Below are 18156 nucleotides of genomic sequence, written 5' to 3'. Positions count from 1 at the left end.
CTCTGGCGTGTGAGTGCATCCCCTGTGCCACTTTGCGAGGCTGGGTCAGACAGTCTGGTCGCAGCCTCGCAAAGCCACGCAGGGCTGCCAGGGTGGTGTGAGTGTGCCCTTCAGATCAGTCCAACCAAGACTGATTTGATGCAGTAGTGTTGGTGTGGCCACAGCGGGCTCCCTCTGCACCCTCCCCCCTCCGGTGCACACCTGGGCAGTGGAAGCACACGCTATGCCACTGGGACCAGGTACTAAAGTGTGGGTGGTCAGAGGTAAAAGTGGGTGGAGCAGCTGCTCTTAGGCTGCATTCCAACCATGGAAAACTTGAGGCTCTTACATGCAGAAGCATCTCTCTGTTTCCCATCCAAACAAGCAAGATGAATGGTCACAGTCCAAGGACATGCTCCAGCCAGACAAAAGCACTTGAGGAGGGCACAGAGCAGGGGAGAGTCTCAAAGGCCATCTAGAAATGCCTGAAGGGTGGCGTTTGGCCCGGGAGTCTGAGGTTCCCCACCTGTGGCTTATGGTCTCATTCACCTTTAAGGTCTCTTCCATGCCATTGCTTAAACCTGCTACCAAAGAAATCCACATTTTTCTTATTTTAATTATCCCCTTGTAGTCCAAACCTGATTGCCTTATGCTTTCATCATACTTGGACAGACATTTCTCCTGACCATACTTGCAGGCACAATCTTTTTTGATTGGCTCACTCTCTTCCTCTTTGCCCACCTCTAGCCTGCCTCTCCACCCACCACCAGTCCCTTCCTGACCAAGTGAACTTGTGTGAGTGAGTCTGAGTGTGTTTGGTTTATTTACAAACAACCCTCCCTCCCTAATCCATGTGGGAGATGTGAGTTGAATTGCATCTATGGTAAAAGCGTATGTTTAATAGGTTTTAATGATGTGGTTTTTTGCTGCTCGGGTCTGATGTAATTGAATTTGTTGAATATTATGACTTTGTGTCGTGATTGTGTCTCACTGTAACCTGCTCTGGGATCGGCAATGAAGAGTAGATTAGAAATCTATTAAAGTAAAATAAGTACTTGGTCCAGCTCTTAGTTTGTTGTAGAACTAGACCCCGATATCAAGTAGGAATCACATAGGTTTCATTTTACTCTTAATATTATTTATAAATCAAGCATCTTTGTTAAGTTCAATAGCAGAAAAAAATAAAACAGTATTCTCATGGGATAAATATATTCTCCTACAGTGTACATCTCTGGATGGGAGATGCTCCATCAGCTGTGATGACGAGGTAAGCAGCAGATATTTTCTTAACATTTAATACCTGCAGGGCTGCAAAGTGAACACTGGTCAAAACTGGAGACATTTTATTTTCTTAAAGCATGTATTTACAAATGAATACGCAACACAACCTTCAACCAACCCCACCCAAGGACTAAGAGCCAATTTATCTAATCTACAAGATCCAATGATAAAGCTTTTCCTGGACATATGAACATACCAGTGGTAGTTGTATGCTTGAATGCTGGGGGAATGATTATGTAAAAAGCAAACATATACTAAGAAGTATGTGGTCTTTTCTTCTCTTTGCCATTATTTTAAATGTACAGAAAGGTGGAGTTTTCTATTGTTTTGGCCTGGTATTACTTATATAAAGCAACATTTGCTTGAAACTTTTTTTCCTCCCCAAAGCTGCCCAGCAATGGGTTATACCTTTTATATTGTGCTAAGGCTCTTGACCAGAGATAGGGATAGAAAACCTGCAGGTGTTGCTGGACTCCAACTCCCATCAGCCCCAACCAAAATGGCCAATTATAGGATTTGGAGTCAAACAGCATATGGAGGGCTACAGATTCCCCTTCCCTGCTGTTGACTAAAAGAAGAATGAGTCCATTTCAAGGTATGTGCTTAACTGCATCCTTATCTGAGATTGTGCAGTTTGGATGCTATCCAAACGTCCACCTTCTGCTGGCCTTTGTGGAGTGGTGAGGCCTACGGCTCACAGCATCCGCAGGGTGGGGGACTTTGCACCCCTACCAAATTGCCCCAAACACATGCACACGCCTTCTGTCATCTGCAAACGCTGTGGCAAAATAGACATCCTCCAACATCTAGAGCTCCACAACATGAATTGGACCCAAAGTTTTTTGAATCCTTCCATGACTGCACATCTCCTTCCCTGAATTGAAACTCTTACAAACCACGGAGCAAAATCCTCAAGCCTTTGTCACCCATACACGTCCTGCTGTTGGATATTGCAATGCATTTATCCTCTCTCACTGTCCATGATGTCATCAAAACAGGGCTTTGGGACAAAGGTCTCAGGCCCCATTTAGCAGATGGTCAGGGCTGGCTAACTACATTTTGAAGGAAGTGAAATAATGCACAAAGTCCTCTAAACAAGGGACATATTAAGAGATTGATATTAACTAACTGGACCACTGTGCAGTCTCAGAGACGCTGGCCTTTATCAGTGCTGTTTGGCCTCCAGGCCTGCGCAGACTGTGCCTTTTGTGAGAGATGGAAAGCATCACTACTATGTGCTTGGATGAGAAACATAAAGACAGAATCTCCACAGTGAACCTTTACCAATGCATATGAATAAAGCATTTCCCCTTTATATAGCGCATCAGTGAACTTCTTTAACTCTTGAAATCAAGTATTTGATCATAACTTGTGTTATGTTACAGAATATTAACTGTTACCTCATTGATAATAATGGATTTATACTAGTTTCAGAAGATTACACACAGGTAAGTGTAAATCTCTTTTTAAAATCAGTTTCATACAAATTAGGTTTTCTGTCTGATCTGTGTTGAGGAAATAAGTAGCATAAGATTAAAAAATAAATGCAACCTCACTGCCCAAAAGCATGTAGTCTATCTTTATGGGGGTCTGAAATAATTTCTGCCTCACAGCAGGGTAGGTCTGCTCTAAAGCTCATAAAATTTTAAATTTATAGAACCCCTTTCTGCAGACATGTCTGTCACTCTTGAGGAATTTTTACCTTGAGAGGGAGATTTCTCTGAAAGTCTCCCCCCCCCAAACAAAATTAGAAAGGTTTGTTCTAACATTTTGAAGATAAAGCAATTCTGTATGAGCGATACAATTATGGCTGTTAATATAGAGTGTTAAAGTTTGCCCCATGGCTTTGGATAGAAAATCAAGTTATTTAATAAATATACAGGAAGAATTAGGAACAAGTAGAATGTGGTTTGTTATGCATGACTTCAGAAAATATGGATTAGCAGTGGCCCAATATAGCAGCCTCTGGCAATACATAGCTATGCTGAAGTAATTTCGTAGACCTAAATTAATTTGGATCAAACATTGTATGAAAACAATGACCATAAGTCTGCAGAACATATCAAATTTGAATATTTAAATTGAAAAGCATCCACTGATAACAACTCTATGATTGCATGGTTGAATATTTTTGGAATATTTTCGAGATATTTGGGAGATATTTATTTTTTCAACTTATCCACCATGAATTTGTCTAATCTCCTTTTAAACCACTTAGACTAGTGGCCTTCTAGGGGAACCATGAGCCCTACTTTACAAAGAGCAGTTTTCTGCTTGGTCAAAGTCCTGTTTAAAGATAAAGAACCATAAGAAGGGAGAACTGGAGCCTTGACATTGCCCAACAACAGGTCCCTGGTCATAGTTTTCCCCACTGTGTGGGGATGTATTATATTTCTGTTTACATTATAGTAATCATTTCTAAATTTGTATCTATGCACATAAATTAGCATGTGCAAATTTCTGCAGATCAGTGTCCTTTCTCTGGGTGATGTTTCCTCTTTTTTGGCCATGGGCACCATCACACCTCAAGTCACTGAATTCCACAAGTTGTTCTGTACTTTTGTCTGTCCCAAAATCCTTGTCCTTAACTCTGACTTCCTTGATCAGTGCTGCACTTATTTCTAGGGTTGCCATATTTGTCGATTTCTAATTTTCACTATGGATCCTTTTGACAACTCTCATTTTACATACCCATAGAAATGAGGACAGGTCCTGGAAAAAGACGGCATATGGCAACCCTACCTATTTCCCCTTTATGATACACTCCCTGGCATAGCGAAGTTAAAACAGATTGAGTTAATTACTCAAGCCAGAGAAAATGTATGTGAAAGAACGGAGGAGGATTGGGCAGATATCTCCTTACAGTTGTGCAGGACCCAGGAGGACAGCATCTTGTTGAATGGCCACAGTTACACTGTCTTGATGTGTATTTCCCCTCCTGGATATCCTAGAAATGCAATCTGAATATCTAATCATAGTTTTTAGAGCTCTGTGAGGACATTGGAAATGGTCCTAGCAACACAGAGGCAAAGGATTTTGGGTACACAAAATATTTGAAATTACAGTAACTTTTAAGATAAACAAGGATTCTTCCATTTTTCATCCTATGGATATTGTGAAAGCTCCTCATTTATGGGTAACTAGAGAAGCACTCGCATTGTGTTTTCTAGAAAATTCTTAGTATGGAATTTTCAATGGAAAGGTCAAATTAAGTTCAGTAAGGCAGAAAATTCTAGAAACATTATCCAGCTAAACCTGCATGATCTCAATACATGCTTAAATACACCCCCCCAAATAAACCAACAGAAATTAAACATGCTTGGTTGCATCATTTTACTATTGTTTCAAATTATTCAAAGCTTATTATTATGCGATGAAAGCTAACCTTTAAAGCTGAACTGCAACTGATGCATAGTTGTAGAATCAGATTTCCTTCCTTTTGTGAAATGATATAGGTCGTTGTCATTTTTGTGAAGCTGAGGAAAGTGTAGTTGTTGGGGCCTGTTTGATGCCTTAGCCTCTTGATATTCATTGCTCGCAGGGCCCCAGTGAACCTGATGTATTAAAGCAATAAAGTACAAATGATCTCCTTGCTCCTAGCAAGATTTACACACCCAAATACTTTCGGGTAGAGAAGGCAATGCTTGTTCTTTAAGCAGAGGAATGCTTCCGTTTTTGGCTTAGCCTGTAATTTCTTTGCCAACAAACTCCCAGGTGCATATTTGAGGCCATGTCTATCATTTGCAATGGTATCAGGGTTTCATTAAAACAAAACCCATGGAATCCACACCATCCCTTTTCTTCCCACAGAAATTTTGGGATTACTCCTTTAAGGAGTAGATAGAATGCATGCAGGAATTTCATGGGGGTGGGGCGGTTGTATGAAGCAATGTACTCAGGGGTTTTTAACGAACAAGTTGTTTCTGTGCTACAAAATGACACTTCAGTACATATGTATGGGGCTTTCGAAACTGTATGTCAGGAAAGAGGCCTGCCTGGGAGATAACGGGTCTCTTTGGGATTGCCCAGAAAACCTATAACCCAAGCGGTTGTTTTCCTGTGCAAGATTTATCTTCATTATCCCGGGCCTCTTTAATTTAGTGAACAAGACCATAATGCAGCACTCCCCAGTATGAAGCTATTCATACAGAAACAGAATATAAACATTTATACGTCTGATAAAATGTAGTTTCAAACAGTTTAAGCAGGTCATATAGGAATTACAAAAAAAATACTTTTTTATGATTTGTTTAGGAAATCCTTTCAAACCCTGTTTATATCTTTATGGAGCAGCTTTTTAATCACATGGGTTTATGCTCAGATTAGAGTATTTTCTTTACAAGCTTTAGTGTTTGAGTGTATTTTTTATTTTATTTCCAACATCAGATGTTATGCAATGAACCCCAGTCTATTGTGTAAGCTCTCACATCTGCTCAAGGGATTATTTTGTAATCCCTGTAACGTGTCCTGACAGTTAAATCCTTTTTCAATTTTTATGAAAGAGAAGTACCCCTTAAAACTTCATTACGTAGCTGTCAAAACTCCTCCAATGGTTTCATAGGAGCTGCCATGGTACATTGCAGCCAGCATAGATTGGCATTTATTTAAATCTCCGGACACGGTTATGTTTTCTCTTGCAGACTGGAAACTTCTTTGGTGAGGTTGAGGGTGCAGTGATGAACAAATTGCTCATAATGGGTTCTTTTAAAAGGTAAGAAGTCTACTCTCCACTACTTTTCGCAGTCATCAAACAAAAATGATAATACATAGGAAGACAAGTTCAAAAATTATTTTGCTTGTGTCTGTGTAATGGCTTCCTTTATTTCTATCCTGATTTTCCGTCTGAGGCGGCTTATGTGAAAATACAATCACAATGGGCCTGGTTCTTTCCGCTGTGGGCATCACAGTGCTTTGGGTTGGTATTTCTTCCACCAACCCACCCACACCCCCGGAAGAGTTCTCATTAACTGTGGCTGTTGTAATCACAGAACCCTGAAGCACCACACTTGTCACTTTTTTCCATGATGAGGAGTTGCCATTTGTGAACACTCTTTGGATTCAGTCAGTCAACCAGCTATAAATCCGCTTAACAGTTACCTCATTTAGCCCACATTTTACCAGCTTCCCCACAAGAATATCGTGGGGGACTCTGTCAAAGGTCTTACTGAAATCAAGATACACTATGCCCACAGCATTCCCCTGATCCACTCAGCTTGTAAAAAAGAAATGAGGTTCATCTGGCATGACTTGTTTTTTGAGAAATCCAGACTGGATCTTTCCACTAATGTAGTAGAAGGAATTCACACTAAGACAATCATTCCATTTTGGCTTAATGGATGGACTTTTCTGGGCTTTCCCCACCCTTGCAAATACTTCTGCTGATGGAACTTATTACACTGTATTAGTATATCTTTGCTAATATATGAATTAAGCACACTTTCCAATAGTACATGATTTTTTTGTACACATTATTTGTTTTTATTTTTTAGCTTTTGTTTATGAACTTTGGACAGTTTTTATACACACGCCATACAATATCAATCACTGAACTCTTTTCTCAGTCCATCTCTCTATGGCATTCTATGGAAATCTTGATTTGCTGCATATCCTGATATTTCACCCATTATCTTCTCAAGTCTTCTTTTTCGATGTTATCTGCTGCTTATATGTTAACTCCTACTCGTAGGTTAAATTGTATATTGTACCCTTAAGTTAATCTCCAAAACACCTCCACTCTTCTCTTCTCTTTAACTCATCCTTATTCCTCAGTTTCACGGATATGGTTACTAATTATATGTATTCTATCAATTTGTTCTGCCAAAGCTCTTCTTCTTTCAGTTTTTTCGCATATACTATTCTAGCTGCAGCGGTTGTGTATAAAAATATATTGAGTGCCTTTTTTGGAATGTCATCACCTATTATTCCCTCTGGTCTTTTGGGAAATGTGAGTTTTACAGTCTTTTTAAATTCCATGTGAATCATTTCCCAATACTCTCTAGCGTACTTACACGCCCACCACATATGAATCAGGGTTCCCTCTACCTTCCAGCATAAATTCAACCCCCTTTTGTACATTTTCACTAATTTGCTGGGTGTCAAGGAGCACTGGTACATCATCTTTTGTAGGTTTTCCTTAATAAGATAGCAGGCAGAGAAATTCATGGTTTGCCCTCATCATTTTTCCCATGCAGACAGTTCTATGTTGTAACCAGTATCTATAGCCCATATTGTAATTGTTGCCTTTTTGTACACATTCTTCTGTTGACAGAATATATCACAAATGGTAAAGTATAAATTTTGAAAAATACCTGTGTTTTGGTTCACATACTGTTTGAATTACGTAGATGCTCCTTTAAATGCAAACGGAATAAATTTGTCTTGCTACTATTCCTGCTCTGTGGGCCATTCATAGAAAAATCCATATACATGTTCTCTGGAAGAATTGGGTTTTTGATCAGTGATCAGTGGTTGGGAGAAGCATGGAAGCTCTCTAAAAAAAGTTTCTTCAGTGAGGCTGCACAATTTATTTACATCAGCTAACTTTCTGATGTAAGTAGTTACTGACCTTAGAGGTGTACTCAGGGAAAATTTGCCTTTGTATTACACACAGATATTCCCGAACTGTAATATCTAACAACTGTCAAATCATTGCTAAACCAAGATAGACTTTGTTGTTCAGGTGAAACAGAAATGTTTTTAAAAGTTAACAAATAAAATACCTGCAGAAATTAAGAAATCCAGTTCCAAGTTATATTGAAAAGCTAATCCCATCCCACAACCATATTTTATTGCAAGTAATGCAGCTTAGTCATGCTGGCCACATGAGCCGGAAGCTGTACGCCGGCTCTCTTGGCCAGTAAAGCAAGATGAGTGCTGCAACCACAGAGTCGGCCACAACTGGATCTAATGGTCAGGGGTCCCTTTACCCTTTACCTTTAATGTATAACTAATGTGTTAGCGTTTTTAAAAAGCAAACAAACAGACCTTCATGCACACATGGCTTATATTTTTGTCATGTAATATGATGTAGAGCATTATACTGAGTTAGCGAAAGACTGACTAAAGCTAAAGTGGGTGTAGCCCCTTTTATAGCCTTGGTATCTAATTTGAGACGGCTCATTGATTGAAAAGTTAATACACTGAGAACAACCAAGTTCCATCCTGAAGACAGCACACAAAGAAAATGAGGTGGTTATTTAAACAACAGGAGCTGGCAATTAAAAAGGAGATAAATCCCAAATAGGGTAATTTTCCTAAGTAACCCACCTGCCTCTTCCCTCTCTGCAAAGCAGATAATTTTTGTTGTAGACTGGGAGAAAGCAGGCAAACAGCAGAGGTCTTTAAAATAGCCCAGCTGCAACATAGACTTTTCTGCAGCCCCCCCTTCCTTTGTCAAAGCTATGAATAGTCACTTAGGGCCTATTCATCTAAATGGCTGCAACAACCTGGCTGGCAGTTCCACATGCTGCAGCAGTAACTGCTCTAAACAGGAACCATGCGAGAGATGTCAAGTACACAATGTGGTCATTTCCCACACCTGTGCTGCTCACCCCTCCCCAAAAAAGAAAGGCCCCACAGTAGTGAAGAGAATGAACAACATCACCGGCTTGCCTCACATGGCTTCCAATTAACAGGGGCTATTATTGTGGACACAGGGCAACCTAGTCAAGTAGAAGCAGCCCAAATAGCACAGGAGGCTTGTACTTGTGGTTTGGCTCTGATTTCCCTTCTTTTCAGGCTTGGTTGCAATGAATGGCACCTAAGGCTGGAAGTTGCAAAGTCTAGAAAGTTGAGAGGGCCTCTGAGCATGTATAGGGTGTGACACTGAGTAGCCACACCCATCTCCTACACATTTTGGATTAAGGAATATTTTCACCTGGGATGCATTTTGAAAGCTCCCCTTTCAGAGAGCTTAACAATATAATAACTAATGGGCACCCTGGTGCTTAAAGTGTTGCAGTGGTGTGTTCAGATAAACTTAGTTTGTATCAAAATGTTACAGAATTGTCATATTACAAGACCAGTCTCAAATCATGTTGCTTATGCAAAATGTTCTTCTTACAAGCATTTTTCTTTTTTTCTCCTTTTTTTTATTTACTGCACCAGTATTGCTGCTGGAGTTTGCATTTAGTTTATAGTGCTATCTGTTGTCTGGGTTTCCATATAGGCAGATGTCTAAGCCTTAATACATTACAAAATGGATAGTTAGAAGCCATCAGTAGAGGGTTTGTTTTGGTTTGTTTGTTGTTGTTGATGATGGTTGTTTTTTGGCCATTGCAATCATGTTTTGCAGGAAGCTTCCAATTGGACTTTTTTCCCAGTTACTGTGGAAAATGGATATGACTGCATCTATTCTACACTCAACATTTTTTAATTGACTAATGAAGAGCTGGAAGGGAGTAACACCCCCCCCCCCATACACACACGCCTATTTTAACATATGCATAATCCCAAACCCCTGAGATCTGGAAGGGGAAAACTCACGGGTCACAATGACACCTATACACCACTTAATGCACATCTGCAGCATTTGGTGATAATGCTCATGAGTTGGATGCAGAGTGTCTCTTACATGAATGGAAGGGGCTGAGATCTAGTGGAGAATCCTGCTGGAATGAGGGTGGTAGTTTCCCCTCTTTGTGCCATGTACCACACTGTTCTACAGGTACTTCCAACTCTCATTTTTCAAGATTTTGTGAAGGGAGGATATGAGGAACAGATGAAAATGGACTATCTCCTCTTCCCTGGGCAGGAGCATTCCCTGAGTGGAATTCTGTCAGACTTATGGACCCAAGCTTGTGAATTCACCCATTACTACTAAAATCCATGGCAGGTGTAAATGTGAACATTTATAAAACATTGGAGGAGTTTCAACTGGACGGTGTAAAGTATACATATTGTCAAATGTTAGTTCTTTCCATTTCAATAAAGCCAAGATGCTAACTAGTCTCTGGTGGAAAAGAACAGCAAATGTTTCTCCCTCTTGTGAAATGTACACAGTGCATATATTCTTCCAAAATAAAACCACCGTGTTTCATGTATTGTGAGCAAATTGGAATGAATCTTTAAAGGCATGAAGTGACTACGTAGGCTTGCTATCCTTAAAACTGAATCACGTGCATTTGAGCAGGTTTATATGGTGTGGAAGCCAAATGTTCTTCCTGTTTCTAGGAACAGAATTCCCTTTCCATGCAGTCGCTTTGATCTGACAATTTTTTATTGGGCCATTTTACGTTCTTCTGAGAAAGATGTGGCACAATATGCTTCCAGACATGATGCTAACCTAAAAATCAATGGACAGTAGTTCTCTAGAATTGGACCATGATGTTATATTGATAAATCTATTTTTGTACTGCCAGTTTGAGTTTTTCAAATGTATTGAATATTTTGAATAACTGTCCAAGGGTAAATATCATACTTTCCTTAAAGTAAAGACCTTCCATTCATGTAAGTCACATGAATATCTCTTTGAGAATGTAACTGAACACTTTGCATTGAAATGTGAGATGCCTACAGAGCATCCCAGGGCAAACATTGTTATAATTTGCTGGCATAACCTGAGCTGCTGGTAATCCTTTGAAGTTAAATTGACTTCAGACAGCTTTTCTTTTCTCCTTGTAATCCATTGCAGAGTTCAAACCTCGATTTTTACTATATCAGGAAATTGTCTATAAAAGAGTAGGTTTTGTCCCAAGGTGTTTGCTCTGAAAGGATGCATGTTAAGTCGCTAAAAAAAGTTCTATGGCATTACTTCCAGGAACAAGTTTCTCATGAATGTGTTTTACCTGACTTTTTGCCTGATACACGGAGAAACTATCCCATGGTCATTGATAATGACAAGGTTGCAGACAGTTAGCACAGTGATGTCAGAAATACTCAGACATATTATTATCAGTTGCTAAAATAAAGCACAGAAGCTAAGTGCAGTGGTGCACAGCCCAAGGCTTGGGCTGGGCCAGTTTTATGGATTTAAATTTAGTTCAGAGGGAAAGCAGATAGTTAGTGTGTTCTTTAGCTATAATCAGCAAAAGAGGAAACGGCTATCTGTAAAATGTAGATACTCAAAAGATACACAATCATTACAAGAAGGGGTGATAATCTGGAAGTTATTCTTCTGCAGTAGCCTTCCCCAACTTGGTGCCCTCCATGAATTTTGGACTTCAGCTCCCATCAGCCCCAACCAGCACTGCCATGCCACCAAAATCTGGATGGCACCAGGCTAGTGAAGCCTGTGTTGCAGCATTTAGTTTACAAGTATTTGTGGGCTTCCCACAGGCATCTAGCTGGCCAAAGTGAGAATAGGATGCTGGACAAGATGGGCCATTGGCCTGATCCAGTAGGATCTTTTTGGGATCTTATGAAATGGATTTCAGGTGTATTAGTTTTTAAACAATGGGGTGAAAACAAGCACATTTCCCCGATTATAGCAGAGTTTAAATTCACCAAGAATGATTATTGCTTATTTATATAAGATATTTATGTCCCCATCCCCTCCATAATATTTACTCTGGGTCATTTGCTATGTAATTTTAAACAAACAATAATAAAATAGGCAATTAATGCTGCAGTCTGTAGCCACTTAGCTGACAATGAACTACAGTGGTACCTCAGGTTAAGTACTTAATTCGTTCTGGAGGTCCGTACTTAACCTGAAACTGTTCTTAACCTGAAGCACCACTTTAGCTAATGGGGCCTCCTGCTGCTGTCGCGCCGCCAGAGCCCGATTTCTGTTCTCACCCTGAAGCAAAGTTCTTAACCTGAAGCACTGTTTCTGGGTTAGCGGAGTCTATAACCTGAAGTGTATGTAACCTGAGGTACCACTGTAGTGGATACTCCCTCCGGACTGCACTAGACAAGTAATAAACAATCCTCTGCTCTCTGGGAGGGTGGCTGAGGGGCTGCAGGATGCTGTGGGCACCCTGTTCTGTGGGTGAAGAGGGAGATCTGCAGGCAGAGGCCTCCCTGGTACGGTGGTGGAGAGCTCTGGAGCCATTGATCTTCCACGGTGAGTGCTCCACGAACAATTTGTCCACAAATGGGGTGTGTCAGGGATGGATCAGGGGACACTTTGGAATGGATCCAAAGTCCCCTTCTTCCCCTGGCATCTTCCCCTGGCATCTTCTGCCAGCTCTGGAGCTGTTATAGCTGTTTTCTGTCTCATTGGTATGAATGGGAACTGGAAATGGAAAAGGCCACTCTCGTGTACTCACTCCTCTTTCTCCCTGGCTGCAGTGAGCCAGCAGGACTTAGGAAGTAGTGGCTCCTCTGTGATGGAATCCCACCACCACCAGCTTTTTTGAACTGCTCTGTATTATTATTATTATTATTATTATTATTATTATTATTATATGCTGCTCATATGGCTGGGTTTCCCCAGCCACTCTGGGCAGTTTATGACATATCTAAAAATATAATAAAAACACCAAGCGTTAAAAACCTCCCAGTACAGGGCTGCCTACAGATATCTTCTAAAGTTGTGTAATTCTTTATCTCCTTGGCACCTGAAGGGAGGGCATTCCTCAGGGATGGTGCTACTACCAAGAAGGCCCTCTGCTTGGTTCCCTGTAATGTGACTTTTTGCAGTGAGGGAACCAGCAGAAGACCCTCAAAGGACGACCTTAGTGTCCGATGGGGGTGGAGATATTTCTTCAGGTATATGAACATATTAGAAGATTTTGAGAGGATAGCAAAAGTAAACATTCCCGTACTCTCTTATCTGCCTTTGGCCCAGAGAGAAAACAACAACTAGAAGGCCACTTGCACTGATACGAGATCCATCACCTTCTTGTACAAAGATATCCCTATAATATTAATGTGTTAGTCATATAGAAGAACAGTAAAGCCACGTATATCTTCATATTGTGATGCATTGCATGGAGAGATTGGAAAAGGCCAAGGGGCATTGTGCCAGAGACAACAATTGGATAAGAAACAGGAAAGTCAGACAGCAGTATTGCGTACCATGGGAAAAGGTTTCTAAATATGTTATTGCAATTTGCTGCTCTAATGTGGACAAATGTTCAGTACAGCCTCTTCTATAATGATCATTTGGACACCGGGCCTTCAACTGTAACCCATGAATTATGTTACTTTTAAGTCTCGTATGGTATCCTGTTCCAGTTTTGGCAATGAGAAATGGAGAGGGGAAGAGAGCCAAGGTCATAACACTGTTTTTCCTTAGCCAATAGACCACCTACTGGGAGCTACTGCTTTAACTGTAATGAGCGCCTTTACTGTACTACCCATCCGCACCAATGTTATGTAATGTTACAGGTAGCAGGTAGTTCAGATGGTAGAACATGAGATTCTTAATCTTAGGGTTGTGGGTTCGAGCCCCATGTTGGGCAAAAGATTCCTGCATTGCAGGGGGTTGGACTAGAACACCCTTGTGGTCCCTTCCAACTCTACAGTTTTAGGTATTAATGTACCCCTTTATAAACGGAATTTCTGCTGATCTAGCAGGTAGTGTTGGCTAAGGAGCACTTCACCCATTGTACATTTCTGCCTCTTCTATAATGTACATTGAGCACCTTTGGCTAAAAAAAGGCATACATTGTGTTTCTTTCACTTGTTTCAGAGGCACAGCAGAACCATTTGTATAATATCCAGCTCCACACACACACCCCAAACAAACTTGTTCATTCTATAACAGTCATATTTCCATTCATACATCTGTTCTTAGCCAAATCCAACTCCGAATGGATTTCTTTCTTTCCCCTCTAGGTCACAGAGACCTGTGGCAAATTGTCCACTGTGACATATTCAGCCTCTGCAACATATTGTGGGGAGGAAGAGAAACTACTTGTGTTAGAATGGGAATTCTAAAACTGTAGGTCTTGTAGCTGAATGTAGTCAGCATTGAGCTTCATGAAGATAGTTCTGCAAGTATTGTCATGTTGTGGGTCCTATTTTTTTAAAAAAATATGTTTAAGTATGAAGAAAGTCACATTTCAAACCATTTTTTAAATGTAGCACCTCAATGTATAATCTTTATGGACATTTAAATCTGACTCTCCCATGTTCCAAACCACCACTCTTCTTACTTCACCATAAAACAGCATCATAAAACTACCGCAGACGAGGTCTGTGCTCGAACCGCTTTTATGAAATGTAAAATGAATAGACGAAATGGACAAATAGTTGAAAACTTTCCTTCATCACTCGGTTGCTACCTTCCTCTGTATTTTGCAGAAGTCATGTGCCAGTCCACCTTGTGCTGATCAAGGCTCATTTATAAGTGTAAATATGGCTTATTTGGTAGAACTGTCTATATACTTTAGGTTGAAGTAATGAAAACTCCTCTGGCTGAAACTCAACCACCTACACCTTAGGAGGCCACAAAAAATGGAAGTGCAAGAATATTTCAGTCTCCTTGCTTTGGAAATGATTTCTAAAGCCAAAATTCAACCACAGGACTGTGACAAACCCAAAGTTAAACACTTTTGAGTCCCATTGATTTATAATGGTAGAGATTTAAGCACACATTTCTCTTTCCCTTTGAAACTAACTGAATCTTAATGAGCTTTGGCCCTTAATTTTGGACCAAGGGTTAGCTGTCTTAGCATTACATGGAGTGCATTCTACCCATTTCCTTGCCTTCTTTGTCTCTGCCCCCCCCATTTTGTTTTCTGTGTCTGTAGTGTTTCTAATTATACCTATTTTTAAAAAAATCTCACAGCTTTATTGAATACTTACAGACTTTACAGTATTTTCTTCCCCTTTGCCTTTTATTCTTCTTTATCTGGAATATGTATTAATGATCCTTTCTAACCCCATTGCTCCCTTTTAAATGTTTATTTGTTCTACTTGCCTTGTGGGCAAGTCCTGTTGTATTTCACCCGCTTTCCCCCAGATGTGTTTTCTTTCTTCTACTCAAGCCTTTTTTTCTATTCTTCTCTCTAGAATTACTCTTTATGACTACCAAGCCATGTGCAAAACAACCAAAGAAAGTAGCGACAGCGCCCATAGCTTACTGGATGTAAGTACAGTTCACATGAACATCCCTGCATTGTTGCTGAGAGAGAGAGAGAGAGAAAATGCAGTATATGTGTGTCATCTTTATGTTACAAGTCTTCTCAGAAGCCTCAGAAGTCTTCTCAGATTGCCTTTCAGCGCTATTCCATATCATGAGAAAAATGGTTTGGAATAAATCAAGGCAAATGGGTTGTATTCATCTTAGCCCTCCTCAGAGTAGACCCACTGAAAATAATGAACCTAACTTCAATGGGTCTACTCTGAGTAGGACTAGTGTTGCATACCACCCAGTGTGATCCACATTTGCCATTTCAGAGCACTCTGCTGTAGCATTTTCTCCCAGACTAGCACTAAAGCTTTGTCGCTGTCTTTGTCTGTTATGAACACCTGCTTTCTGGAGTTTGTAAATTGCCTATAAACATTTGCTATATTTTAAATTATGAGGGGAATTTCAATAGCCCACAGCTTAACATTAAAACCAACAACACTTCAGCCATTAATGAACAATAGATTCATTTTCTAAGCATCTAACTTGTAGACCTACAAAAAGGGTTCTTCCTCCAGATGCACCTTTATTAAAATTATAAAGAGAGAGGCCTAGTGTATTTTGAGCCTCAGGATTTTCTGCAAGATTTGTGAGTATGGCTAATGAATGGAAGGGGAGCAGATTGTTTGGGTTCAGGGAGGACTGGGGGGGGGGAGAGAAACTGGTAGCCCCATTGCACAAGCATATTTTCATCGTGCAAGCCGACTGCCACAACTGCAAAATGGCAGTTATATAGCATGAATATTTTTAATTCCCTTGCAATAGAATCCTTGCCTATTTATTAGTCTTCAGTGTGATGGTTGCTAAAATTGTCAACAGAATATGAGTAGAATTCTGCAAAAGTATGAAGCTCTGTAGATTAGGAAGCTTAGTTTTGTACCTACCATTTCCTAAATTTGAAAACACAAAGTGATGGAAGCAAACCAAACCTTCACCGTTTATTATATACAATGAAATGGAATGTTTTTTGGCTTATGATTGAGTATTTTGAAAGAACTGAGAAATAGACTTAAGTATTTTCTTCAGTTTTGGGTGATTTTTCTTCAGAAGCAAAATAAAAAGGAAAAAAAGTCGCAGTGGAAAGAATTTTATTTTCTACCTCAGCCTAACCTTCATTATAAATCCTTAACTTCACTGTTTTATGATCCATCATGTTCTTTTTAGAATGGAAAAAGCAAGGTAAAGAAATATAAAAGGTTTTGTTTTCTACTTTTTCATTTCACTTACTGCTGTACATTAGGTTTCAGAGTTAATCATTTCAGGTAGACGTCATCACTGGGAGATGTCTGATGGTGTCTTTTCCTCTGACAAAATGTATCCACTAGTAGATTCCTCATCCTTGCTCCAGATCTTTGCACTTCCCAGAATCTGCTCAAGCCTGGGAAATAATAGCCACTGAACAATTAAAAAAATCAAATATCCCTTTTATTCATTTCCCTTCTGGGCCACTGATTATATTGATCCTCATTTGTTAAAAAATGTATTACAAAACTAACTGAACCACAAAATCTTGAAGGGGTGGTATTTACCACCAAAAGACTATATGTTCTTGAAATATTACATAAATCCATCACTTGGTACACTTAAATATTATATATTCTAGTCTTTTGATTAAACAAATTGCTTCTCTCCAGCCTTATAAAGCTTTCTTTGCTGCAATAAAATGGATTGTGACTGAACTTGTCTTGTAAGTAACACTTACTAAGATTTGAAGATTATTTGTACCTTTCCATCTTGCATGTTTTTTCATGTATACAGCAATTTGCATCGATTTTCAAATCTCCTGTGCATAATTTCAGAACATGCTTAAAACCTGTTTTTGTGATGTAGTCATTTCCAACATGCAAACTAAATTTATTATTGTGGTTGCAGTTAAATCTAATATGAATATTTGGCTGTTTCCAGTGCTGCTTGGGTGGGCTGTTCCCAACCAAGTATCCTTTTTCAGAGGATCTTCTGTTCTGCAGTTTCATAAGGGAGTCAAACACATAGGCTGTCACACGTGAAGCTTATGCAAGCTCTGTCTGTGTTTCTTGCATTATAATAAATTATTGTCATCATCTAATAATGAAAATGGACGAAAGCTTGAGTAGGAAGCGCTCCTAAGCAGTTCAACCACACTAAGATTGTACAAAACACCTTTAACATTTTTATTATAATCTTATCTGCCAACCAAGGAATATATGATTGACCTGGTTTTGCAGACTCCCAGCATGCAGTTTTAAAGCTGAATTCCTTGAAAAGAGCAAAGAAAAAAAATGTGTGGGTGTGTTTGCTAATTGGCAATGAAAATCTTTGTAAAATTCAAAATCAAAACTTAGTGATCACTAAGATCAAGGTGAACAAAGCAATCTGCACCCTACATAGTTATGATCAAAAACATTGTTTTTTATAGCAAGGATGGATGCTGGACTACAACTTCCATCATCCCTGACCATAGATCAAATTGGTTGGGGCTGATGGGAGTTGAAGTCCAGTAACATCTAGGATTCCAGTGTCATACCATAGCGTAGAATGAAGGCTAGAATTGGAATAATGTCATCATTTCTTCTTTTATACCATAGCAATGAAGGTTTTGGGACATGGGTGGCGCTGTGGGTAAAAGCCTCAGCGCCTAGGGCTTGCCGATCGAAAGGTCGGCGGTTTGAATCCCCGTGGCGGGGTGCGCTCCCGTTGTTCGGTCCCAGCGCCTGCCAACCTAGCAGTTCGAAAGCACCCCCGGGGGCAAGTAGATAAATAGGGACCGCTTACTGGCGGGAAGGTAAACGGCGTTTCCGTGTGCTGTGCTGGCTCGCCAGATGCGGCTTTGTCACGCTGGCCACGTGACCCGGAAGTGTCTCCGGACAGCGCTGGCCCCTAGCCTCTTGAGTGAGATG

At 40.0% G+C, this 18156-nt stretch overlaps 1 protein-coding gene across 3 annotated transcripts in view; it reads left to right on the top strand.

Annotated features, from left to right (window-relative positions):
- CACNA2D3 (calcium voltage-gated channel auxiliary subunit alpha2delta 3) overlaps positions 1 to 18156 on the top strand; it is a 480742-nt gene that overhangs the window by 425713 nt on the left and 36873 nt on the right. For 2 of the 3 annotated variants that reach the window (XM_083420935.1, XM_083420934.1), the window contains 5 exons: positions 1202 to 1246; positions 2646 to 2708; positions 5901 to 5971; positions 15163 to 15238; positions 16915 to 16967. In XM_083420935.1, the coding sequence (XP_083277061.1) occupies positions 1202 to 1246; positions 2646 to 2708; positions 5901 to 5971; positions 15163 to 15238; positions 16915 to 16967 (308 nt within the window). The remainder of the gene's footprint in view (positions 1 to 1201; positions 1247 to 2645; positions 2709 to 5900; positions 5972 to 15162; positions 15239 to 16914; positions 16968 to 18156) is intronic. The other variant, XR_014506519.1, reaches the window with a different exon arrangement.

Source organism: Podarcis tiliguerta, assembly GCF_965153285.1.
Source record: "Podarcis tiliguerta genome assembly, chromosome: 2".
In the NCBI taxonomy this organism is placed as follows: domain Eukaryota; kingdom Metazoa; phylum Chordata; class Lepidosauria; order Squamata; family Lacertidae; genus Podarcis; species Podarcis tiliguerta.
Note: the sequence above shows the minus strand (reverse complement) of the source record. Positions and strands in the feature narration are given on the sequence as shown.